Source organism: Topomyia yanbarensis, chromosome 3 (genome assembly GCF_030247195.1).
Source record: "Topomyia yanbarensis strain Yona2022 chromosome 3, ASM3024719v1, whole genome shotgun sequence".
Classification (NCBI taxonomy): domain Eukaryota; kingdom Metazoa; phylum Arthropoda; class Insecta; order Diptera; family Culicidae; genus Topomyia; species Topomyia yanbarensis.
Genome location: NC_080672.1, coordinates 419,703,796 through 419,716,050, shown reverse-complemented (window position 1 = coordinate 419,716,050; position 12,255 = coordinate 419,703,796). Strand labels below are relative to the sequence as shown.

The window sequence follows — 12,255 nt, the reverse complement described above, 5'->3', positions numbered from 1 at the left end:
GTAAACCTAGAAGAATGTCTGAAGGGAAACGGTGTTTAACCAGAACGCTGGTGGAGATACGTTGATGATATTTTCTGCATTACCAAACGTAAATATTTATCACAGATGTTGAAAGTTATTAACAATGTCCATAAAACTATCAAGTTTGAACACGAGGAAGAGACAGATATCACATGGCCCTTTTGGATGTTATTGTAACGTGAGAGGGAGGGTCATTGACTTCCGAAAAAATCATTGAAAGTGTTTAACCAAATACTTTAAACCATTCTTATTAACATAAAATGGTCGCTTTTCATCACGTGTTCCATAAAATGCTTAGTTTACCTTTAGGAGAAGAAGACCTAGATAGGCTTAATCAATATTCAGAGCAAACTATCTAATCAATAATTCATAAAAACATCCTAAGATACTTAACAAACAAGCTCTAACAACTTTAAACCCAACAACAGCCTTTGGCCGAAACTCAAATTATAATTAATTTGCCATCAACGTAAAGCTCATCCAAATATACTTTAGAAAAATCCAGAAAATGTGTATTTTTCATTCCAAGTTCACATAGAAATAAGTGTTCTTTTCATGCATAAAAGTTTCCAGAATGATTCTATTTCCCTGAGACAGTCCAGTCAAAATCAATTCACGAAATTGTAACAAACTGTAGCAATCGAAATTAAAGTGAAATAACAAAGTATTGTCAGAGATAAATTTTTGACAATATTTTTATTGTAAATCTTCAAATCTAACATGATCAAAATAGATATGAGAAATCTTTGATTTGCAAACCAAAATCAAGTGGCCAAAAAAATATTTTTCATAAATGGGTTAATAACTGGTTCAAATGAGTTGGGGGGTTAGTGTCAACGCTGCTATCTGTAATTTTAGATCATTTCATTTAAACTCGATTTCAAAGCTGCAAAGTGTTTTCTGTGTGATGACAGTGCCTTTTTTTGTAAAGCCAGGTGGGAAGATATAAGTTGATCCATCTGCATTCTCATCACCATTGAAATACATATGAATAAATTTCTCCATGTATCCTTTTTAGCTGATTCCACTTTTCCATATTGCAAAGTACGCGTTTCCACATCGTGTAGTCGGACCTTGATTTTCTATATTTTATATTCTAGCTAGGGGACATAGATTCTAGCGCTGCCACGCTTAACGACATGTTGTAGGTTGTTATTCAAAATTATTTCATTTGCCTGGTTAATCGGCTAAACTTTATCAGTGCTGTGTGCCTGATGCGATGGAACTGAATAATGGTTACTTTCGTAAGCTCTCTCTCTCTCTCTCTCTCTCTCTCTCTGTATATGTGTGTGTGTGTGTTGGTATGCAGTATCTCGAAACGAGGGTACTTGACAAGCTTGAATATCAGTATTCGACTAATTTCAAAATTAGCGGGAATCAATCACGGACGAGTTTCGGTCGGATGTTTTAAAATCGGGTACCTCGTTGTGTATGTCAGTTTCCATCTAGATAATAAAACAATGACCTCTATGTCATATTTATCGTTAGCGGCGATAAATTTGGGTAAAACCTATTTTTTCTCCACTAAAGAAGAAATTTATTTTAAATCACATTTGCGCGTTAAGGACACAAAACTAATAACTAAATCTATCTATATATATAAAAGTCAATGTTTGTATGTATATGATTTATAGACTCCCAAACGGCTCAATCGATTGCCGTAAAAATTTGTACATAGTAGGCAATTGTTATGGTGCGTGTTTGTGTGCTATTAGTTGGGGATTATCTGCCCGACAGATGGCGCTTCGGAACAAATTGTGTTTTACTCCTATTTCGTTGATAGTCGCAGCAACGCGCGATGGGTATTAGCTAGTTAGTTATGGAATTTGCGTTCCGACTTCGTCTCAACAGAATCCGACACCAACTTAGTGATAGGATTAAGCTAGCACTGAACTGACGGTGTTTTCGTTTTTGGAGCTAGCGTCAATAGTGATGGGCATTTTGAAAAATAAAATCGATTTTGCTGCATCGATATTTTTAATGCGAAAACGTCGATGTTGTCAAACACCGAGCAGGGAAAAATCGATGCAAAAAATCGATTTTTCGAGGTAAAAAGATCGATTGTGGAAAAAATCGCGATTTTTCAAGTGGAATTTTGAAAGAAAAATCGATTTCACCAAATCAATTTTATTGAATCAATAAAATCGATATTGTCAAACATCGAACCGAAAAGATCGGATACAAAAAATCGATTTTTCAAGCTGAAAAAATCGATTTTGAAAAAATCGCATCGACATCGCCCAATCCTAAGCATCAACTCGGCGCTGGTTTAGTTCTGTCAATAACATAGTGCCGGATTCTGATGAGACGATGTCGATACGCAAATTCCACTAATTTAATGGCCTCTGCTAGTGGTATGGAATGACTCAAACTAGTTGAATCTAATCAACCGGCCGCATCCTTCTCGGTATTGTACAGTCATTTGAGGAGAGGAATACATTACAATGTATTGAAGTTCATCCTTGTTCCTGCAGGCTTAGTTAGTTCTAGCATGGATTTGGAAAACAATAGAGCTAAATATAACAAAGAAGATCTTCGATTGCTTGCTAGTGTGTATACAATCCATTTCCCACTGACCGGCAGTGCTATAAGTGAAAAATATTTTTGATTCGTTACAAAAACGAAAATATTGGGGAAAGTATACATGCATTGAAAAATGATATGGAACAATCTCACCAGCTCTGAATAAATAAATTCGTGAGATTTCTGTGAAGATTTCTCCATTCGTCAAATTATTGCATCAACTACTGAGGTCCAGATGACACTGTAGGCGCTAAGCGGAACGAACGGTCGTATTTTTGGCGGCTTGCTTCACATAATTCAAATGCAAAGTTAGGACGATAAATCTCTATGCAAAATCACACTTTTTACGCGTTATTTCAACCTACTAACACGTAACTCAACAGTAAAAACGACCTACTAAACGGTTGACTTCATTTTCCTGTTCAATGTACTGTATATCACTGGAACGTTAACAACAACACGTCCGGGCAATTCCAGATCTTCGATTACTTGCTGATGCACTAAAACTAGTAAACTAAAACAATTACCTACTCCTCAGTTTGTGTCTAAATCCACAGGAAATTTTAGCACAAACTGAAATAGAAATAAAACAACATAATTCTGACTACTTACACTAAGTAAATCTGGATGGTTCACCGATCAGAAGATCACAACAATTTGTCAACTAATCGGGTCAAATAGGTCTATACCTCGCTTTGATTTTTGCATTTTTTTATAAATTTAACTACGAAGCCACCAGGGCTTCCATTATGTTATAATTTGGTTGAAATATGATCTTATTATTTGAGCAAAGAGAAATTTATCAATGCTTTAGAAGGTACTTCAAATAAAAAGTAAAACAGTGAAGACCCGATTTTATCAGCCCCCGATTTTCACTTTTTTTACCCGATTTAATCAGCTTCATATGGAAATTGATAGTTGGAAGTATGATGGGCTCTAACAGACAAACCAAGTTGAATTCGATTAAATCCTTCTTGAGCATATTGTACTTATTTTAGAGATCCAAAACATGCAAAAAAAATTTATTATTAATTTAAAAGCTCCGTTTTCTTAAACAGAAAGAAAAATATATGTCCCGATTTTATCAATGTCCCCGTTTTATCAGCCTAACATTCACCAAGGGGCTGATAAAAACGGGTCTTCACTGTAGAAGACATATACACTTAATTTTGTTCCACCGAATCTCAGCTTTTTTGGCAACTTTTACCGAGTTTTAGAGCACTCAGCAAACAAAGCTTTTATCATGATGTCAGTAGAACTGACGTTCGTTTTGCGGAAACTCGGAAAATATATAGCTGAAAATCAGTAAATTATAGCCACTTTTTGAGCTTCAAAAATTTTACTGACTTGTTCAGCTGTGCGGAAACTACTGTGCTGAATTGAGATTATAACTATTTTTTGGTTCGTGAAAAGTTTCATTACTGAATAAAAAGTTCAAGATTCATGCATTTTGTACCTAAGCTCATCATTTTCCTTATGATGATCCAACTGAACGCCCAGTTTCCTCGGATAATATCTTTTCGATTTAATTGGCTGAAAATCTAACGTAAAATTGAATAATCTACCATGCTAAACAGTCTACTTTCCGTATCAAGCACGATAAAATTATAGTTTCAAGTCATTTTTTTTTAAATGTTATATTTCCGCAATCAAAACGGAAATCCCCTTTAAGCTGAAAGTCGGTACGGTTGTCCTCGTTTGCTCCTTCTTTAAGATTCAAAACAATTTGTTGATGAAATTATTCATTAAATGAATAATTTTTTAATCTCGTCAGTTCAGTTCAAACCGGTTTATCTCCTATAACATATTGGATTCAGTGTAAAAGATATCCTGAATAGTGGTCGAGTAAGTAAAAAAAATCCAAACCGAATTTATGGCCTTTTCAATTGGTTACACTTCGAGTGCCGGACCCTGTAACGTTTTCGTGTGCGTAAAACGCTTAATTTAAACGTTATTATATTCGTATGACGTAATAATGGAACTTTTTTTTCAAAGCGCGATTAACCGTAAGCTTAGCGATTAACCATCAATTGATTATTTTTGTTTCGGATGCCAGGTTGTCACCCGTTCAAAAAATCTATTCCGAAGCGCCGCAGAAGATCCCTCATACTTTCATGGAAAATTCGTTGTAGAATATTCAAAATATTCCGATTGCACACAGCCAGCGAGAGTGCGGTCAGCCTCGAAGTCGATGGCTTCTTTCTAGGTCGCTGTTGAGCATAACATTAGATGGTCTCTGCTTCGCTGTTCGCGCTACATGCCCAAACCCACTAGAGTCTGTCGTGTTCTATCAGCATTTCGATGTCATGATGCAGTTCGTGGTTCAGGCGCCTGCACCATCCTCAATTTTTCACTGTGCCGCCGAGTATGGAACACAGAATACTTCTATCAAAAACATCGAGCACTCGATAGTCTCTTTAAAAGCTCACGCCTCGGCTTTAAAGAACAACAGATAGTAGTCATTATTTTTATATAAAGCAAGTTTTGTGCGTATATGTAGGCTACGGGACATTAGCTGACTACGCAAACCATAGAAAGTTCGATTCGCAGCACGCCTTTTTATCTCGCGGTTAACATCGTTTTCGCTCATCACTAGTGTTCCAATGTATTTGAATTCGTCGACAACCTCATGCCGTATCACAACGACTTCCAGCTGGGAACCAACACCGTTCAAATTGCCTCGCTCTCTACCAGCTACCCTTTGAGATAATTAACATTTTGATTCTTGCAACTTCCCTTTCAAAAGGCCTCTTTCACTGCTCTGCGACCAACGTCAGTTATGTCGATGTCATCCGCGAAGCCAAGAAGAAAGTTAAAATCTCGTGACGATGTCTCTATTCCTTAGCACTCAGATCTTCGCACTTTCGATCGTTATGCTGAACAATAGATTAGAGAGTGCAGCACCTTGCTCCAATCCATCTGACGTCACAAACGAGTAGGATGACTCACCGGTTACTTCAACGCCTGATTGTGACCCTTTTGTGCAGAGTCATATTAATTCAATTTGATCAGTTTCATTTGAAAGTCATGTTCAAGCATTATTTGCCAAAGTTCGTTTCGTTTCACTGAATGGCTGCTTTGACATCAACAAGTTGTACATATTCTCCGAGTTTATTCAGGATTTGTCGCAATGTAAATCCTGTTCCGTCGTTGATCATCCTCTTTAAAATCCACTATGGTATTCATCGGCAAAGGATTTAGCTAACCGACTCAGTCTGCTAGACACAATACAGGAGAGTATATTATAGGCGACATTGAGCATCGGAGACTTTTTTCAATATAAATAACTTTATTTGATTCAATTTTCCAAACGAGCATTGGATTTATTGAATTGGTCACTTCTAAGTGCCTACAAAGTTTCATTAGATTTTGAAAGGATATCGTCAACTATGTGAAGTCGGCATCATTGTAAATATGTAACAATACTCTACTATCAATGGAATATACGATTGCATTGCTATTGCACGACAGTAATGCATATTTGCGGCAGTTATGCAATCAAAATGCTGCTCGTTGAATAGAAGCATTGAAATAAATTTTGCATACTAACTTACAACGGTTATGCTTGTACAGCAAAAAATGCAAATAATTTCATAACTAGAAATGTTAATGCTTGCTCATTATTTGGAATGGCATAAAAATATAACCATGTGCTTTATTCGGTTAAGCATAGGATAGTAACCAAAGCTTATTGGCGCATACCGTCGGACCATGCGCATGAGTGTGAAGTACGGTTACGAATTTTCATCGCATGGCATATCGCAGACAGTTGTTTAGATAAAAAAAATATGGGCTATAATTCTGAAGTCACACAAAATAGACTGCCTAAATAGATGGGTTTTATTATGCAAAATTCTCAGAACCTACAAAAAATTACTCAGAAAATTATACAAATGAATAAATTAATATTCTAAATTTTCAAATTATTCAAATTGGCAGTCTTTTCCATTTGCGACGAGTTTTAGAGCTTTTTTCCCCAATCTTGTTTTAAAAAATTGAGCAAAAATCGATTAGGGCGACTTCTCATGTCTCCCCAATAGTGTCCTACAGTCATGTTACATCATCCAGCTTGTCTGCTCAGTGAGTGAGTGAGTGAGTAATCCATTCCTTTTCCATCAAAGAATCATTTTTGTCGTAACTACGATTAACAACTTTTTAAAATTTCGAAAGAAATAGCAGAGATACACACTTTAAAATATTTACATCTCGCAAGATGCATAAAAGGAGCATCACAATTCACTTGAATGTACATTTAAGAACATGTAAAAATGCACTTTGTTCACAATTGTCCATCTCCATTCAACCGAGCTCTACATCAAAAGAGACACAATATTTTATTTGACATGCCAAAAGATGTAAAATTCCATTATTAGACATAAAAATACGTCGCAATGTTGTTTACGTCAAATGTAATTTTCATTTTTTATAAGTGTATAGTTTTTCAACGCTAGTAACCTTTATTGTACTGAACGAAATAACACACATTTTGCACTGATCAGTCTGAAAAATATTCACCAATTTGTTATAAATTTTAAAGTATGTTGGACTTTTATAACTAAACGACTTTGAATTTCAGAACCGAATCAGGAATATTTATTTGAATATGGTTGGAGACAACGAAAAAATGGATATCTCAAGCAGAGTAGATTTGAATTAACAACCTATATGCTATTACGGCACGCCGGTGATGTCCCCCTTATCTTTCTACTAAGAATAGGAACGATTACTTTTTCGTAATTATCAAATCTATCCAAGAGAAACAATCTCATTCACGTTGACAACTTTGTAGCCAAATTACAACATACTGTATGTATATGAACACACGTCAATTAATTTTAGCCAAACTAATCCGAACCGAACAAAACAATGACGTCGCACCTAAGAGCATCTGGGGGGGCGGGGGTAACCCAATCCCCAATTAAGTATTCAAATTTAGAATTCTTAATTCACGATAAAGTGAAATGACGCAATATCATTTCATCGGCTCTTTGCTTATCGTAATCATGCAACGCCAAACTACTCTACTTCGCATTTGCAAACTCAGGAAGATGGCCAAAATAAAAAAAAACCGGTTGGGGAAAATCACTTTACCATGTAGGTATGTGTATCGTATAGAACCTTGCCGACGAAGGAGGTTGGTCCTTTTTGTGCGCATTGAATAATTTGATACCATGCCAACAGCCGGCTGGGTTGTATAGTTAAAAATGTAAACAACGTTCAAAAACTTACCCCGTCATTTTATCGCTTGTTTATGCACCTCTTCTATTTTGTTTTCCGAAACTAGCAAAACTCAAAATCAACGATCGCACGTGATGAGAGGAGGATCTATCGTACGAAACCTTTTTCTCTAGCAGCTGTGTTGTTTTGCTTGTTGCTGTCTTTATGTTCACTTTAACACTTTTAACGATTACACTAACTTTACACGAATCACGATTCCGCACTTATATTAAACTAATGGGAAAATTTGTGTTTTTCTTAGCAATATCACAGTTTCGGGAACACGTAGGAAGATTTGTTACGTTTTTGTCTAGTTGGCTCACGACAGGCTCAAAACCGAACTCCGCGAGCAGTCTGCGATTTGAGACAAATTCCGTTGATATCTGGCACAGATCACCACTGTCATTTTTTCACCCAGGCTCAAAAACGACAACTGTTTGATCCTATATTGAATTTATTTCGCAGCAGGCCATCAGCTGCTGTCCTTCCTCATCTGATACGGAAAATGGTGCGTGGATAGGCGACTGTGGCGGAAGAGAACGATACAAAATGAAACAAAATTAATTAAATGAAAAACACTTGCTTGTTGCAGAAGCAGACATCTTCGAATAGAGAAAAACAGTTACGCAAATTTAAATCTAAACTACAGACAAAGGCTGCTAGCTAAAAGAAACTTAACACATGCAATATGTCGGCACAGTACCGCTCAATGATTGCCTTCAGCTCTTTATCACAGACTCGACTCATCGGACTTTTGGTTGAGTTGAGCAAATACTCATTGACTAACCGTCATATGGGCATGTGCCGCTACCATGCTGTTAGTTAAACTAAAGATAAGGGATAAAAATAAAACTACTAACTTTTCGCACTGCCCTACACACACCACACAAGTCACTTTAGTTTTCAGCAGAACGATGCGTTGCTTCTCGATCCACAGTTGGACATTGACTAAGCCGTAGTCGAACTCATTGGATGAAAACCCACAAAGTCCGTCTGTTGCCAGAACTTTCGCAAGTTACTATCCTATACCTGAACGGTTGAAACTAAACCGCGTCTTGTATCAGACTAAACCGTTGTAGGTCGCTTGCATGCCTACTTAAATCGCGTTTGCCATCCGCTTTCGTCGGCTGCCGCAAAATCAGCTGGTTACCAGAGCAGTGATCAGCTGCGAGTGAGAGAGAAAGAACGGAATAAGGATTGAGCGAACCGGTGAAAACTACGCGAGAACATGAGAGGATTGAATAGTTTTTCCTGGTTACGGCGAGCGGTACTTCAGCTGATTGGCTCTCTGTTTACATTTTAATTTACAGAGTCAGAGCAACTATCTGTCTCAGTCAGTACTCCATCAGCAGCCGGAAGGTCTGTGGTGAATGTTATTGGCTCGGTAATTAAGCACAATGAATAGAACAAATTCCCCAAGAAGGGTGTGAATAAAGCATGAATCAGTCAAGTTTATTCAATAAGCAAATATAGAAAAAAAAAAAGCATTGTAAAATCAGAGGAAAACAAAAAAACTACAGTTTTAGCTATCAACAAACTCAAAAACAAAAAAATACGCAATACATGAAGGCAAAAACATCAAACAATCGATCACAAGCCGAATCTAACTTTCAATAATTACGCTTAAAAAAATTGTTGGATCCTTTTTTGATACAACCATATATATTAGGCGACAACGTGTGCATAAAGCTTGTCTAATTTTTAACTAAATTAATCGAATTGATCAATTTAAAAATAGACCACGGACCGAAATTTTCGATGTGTTTTAATCTTATACATTTGATTTCAAAATATTCTACATAGTTTGAAATCATTTCGACGTTCCAACTATCTCATAATTTCGAGGTGTATGAATGTAAACTAGCAGCTATCGTAAAAATTACTTTCATTTGGAGAAAGGGCGTCAGTTTAGCTTTTTTGTTAGTTTAATTTAATGGAATAAAATCGATTTAATCCACCTAGATGAGACCATTTCTTACAGTGGGCCGGAATTCTGAATGTGATATTCACTATACGATTCAGATATATGCGGGTGAAGGGGTTTCACGAGCGCTTGAATCATCGCGAAGGGCTCGAGCGTTTGTACGTTAATGTGTTCGATCGCGCGTTTGTTTGAATGTCGCGTGTGCTGTATAAATTCGATGTTATAACCGCGTGCCGTTCGCATTTTCGCGTCTGTTCTTCGATGATCGCGCGCGGACCGTGAATCTAATACTTAACCGCTAAATGCGCAATGCTGTTTAAAAACAACATTGCAAAACCATCTTAATATTATCGTAGTAACGTATTGAAGTTGTAAGATCATTTTCAGAAAATTTGAAAAAAAAATTGTTTGCGCCTTTAAGGGATAATTTTGGGTGTACAGCTCAGATGCTATAAAAAGTGAGATTTTCCATATCACTAGAGTTTCCGACCATGTCGTCAGGGAAGGTATTGTCTAGTGGATATGACCTTTATTTTTTCATTGGTCCAACTGAGTGTATGAACCTAAGAGGCTAAGACGTAGGGTAATGATTTCCGGACGTGAGCGATTCATGATCGCGCGAACACGGATGTTTGTAGGTTCGCATTTAAGATCGCGTTTCAAACTTCGTAAGTGCTAAAACGTTCACCTTATCACCGGGGTGTTATCAAGTTTGCACGATCGCGGGCGTAGGTGTGCGTTGTTGATCGCGAAGGGCTTAAGCGTTCGTATGTTAACGTGCTTGTCGCGTGTGTATGTGACTTCGCGTATATAAATTCGATGTTTTAACAGTGTGGACATTCACATATTTGCGTGCGTTCTTGGATGGTCAAGCGGCCCGTCATTCTGATAATTAGTTTTCAGTGTTCAATTCACATTCTGGCAGCGAGTGAGTTACCCCATTTCACTAGAGTTCCCGGTCGTGTCGCCATGGAACGTGTTGTCCAGTTGATATGAGAGCTTTTAGTGGTTCAGCTAGTCTGCTGATACCAAGGATAAGCACTTTCGTCAGTGTCCGATTCATGGTCGTGCGAGCGCGGGTATTTTTAGGTTCACGCTTGAAACCGCCTTTGAAAATTTATAGACACTGAGCCGCTCCCATTATTACCGGGATGTTATGCTTGCGAGATCGCGGGTGTAAGTGCTGTGGATGGTCGCGAAGGGTTCAAGCATTTGTATAATTTCGATTTTATAATCAAGTAGTGTGTATTCTTGAATGATCGTGCGAGGACCGTGAATTTGATGCTTTATTTTTAATGTTTGGACCATGATCGCGCGAGTGGTGGGTTAATGCTTGAGACCGCGTTTGGAAGTTTATAGGTACTACGTTTACATAGCTACCGGGGTGTTTTCATCTTGGCGAAATCGCGGACGTAAGTACGTGTAGATGATTGCAATTACATGGTCGTGTTTGTGACCAGATTTGTGTTATCGCGAAGGCACGAGCGTTTATGCGTTTGTACCAGTATAGATAGAGCATAGTATAGAGATATAGTAATACAAGGAATCATAACATGTTCAATAAAGAAAAAAAGATGCAAATAGATTGATTAGAAGTATATAAATTGACCGATACTATTTTGGTATACATGAGTAATGGAAAAGCAAACTAATAGAAGTACAAAAGAAATAGACTGATGAAGTAGAATAGAAGAACACATGTAACATGCAATCAAACTACTTTAACTCATCTAAATGCAGCAAATGTTGTTCAATTGCCTTTAACGGAAATTTCATTCTGTTAAAATTTCATCATGCTATGCTGACCGGGAACGGATGATTCACGTGAATAGAATTGAATGCACAAATTGGACACCGGAAGTATTAGCCACTATTTTATCATATACGCCAGTTCTGCATCCTTTCTCTGATTCAACTGTCACAAATACTCAGACGAGTACATACACAAATAGACAAATGACTAGCACATAACAATTGTACACTAGCGCTAAAAACAAAAATTATTACAAAACGATAACTAATAGGTTTCTGCCTATGTATTTATTAAACTAATTTAATTAGTCTGTGCACGACGACGAAGTCGACCGATAAATGGACACACAATGACTTCCGCTGTGAGCCACGTCCACCAACACTGCTATTAAACTGTGGAACAATGTCATCAAACAGGCCCCACAGCAAAAGTCAATCCACGTCGACCCACCAGCCAGCCACGCCAGCGCGCACAGACTAGTGGTTGAGCGTTAGTATGCGCAGGTGCAGAGTATGAAAAAACACAAAACATAAAAAAGGCACACAAGCCCTCTCGGGGTTCCCGAATCACCACTATCGAGCCGTAATGCAATAACCATCTCAAAGCAATTGTCTGTCAGAGTCTGTAGCACTGATGCACGCAGTATGCATGACGATGTTTGCAATACCGTCAAACGCCTCAACTTTGGAGAGGGAATATATTGTTTCTTATTCTGCGCAAAAAATTGTGTGCATTGATAAATAATGAACGATACTCATAAAGAAATTTTAAACATTACAGAATTAATAAACTTATGTTTAGGACTTTTGTGCATAAT

At 37.4% G+C, this 12,255-nt stretch overlaps 1 protein-coding gene across 1 annotated transcript in view; it reads right to left on the bottom strand.

The window, feature by feature from the left end:
- The window catches only part of LOC131689263 (facilitated trehalose transporter Tret1-2 homolog), a 29,936-nt gene extending 21,106 nt beyond the window's left edge, over positions 1-8,830 (bottom strand). The window contains exons 1-2 of the mRNA XM_058974228.1: positions 8,622-8,830; positions 7,774-8,285 (exon numbers count right to left, since the gene is read on the bottom strand). Coding sequence (XP_058830211.1) covers positions 7,774-7,781 — 8 coding nt within the window. The 5' untranslated portion in view covers positions 7,782-8,285; positions 8,622-8,830. The remainder of the gene's footprint in view (positions 1-7,773; positions 8,286-8,621) is intronic.
- Positions 8,831-12,255: the final 3,425 nt, after the last annotated feature.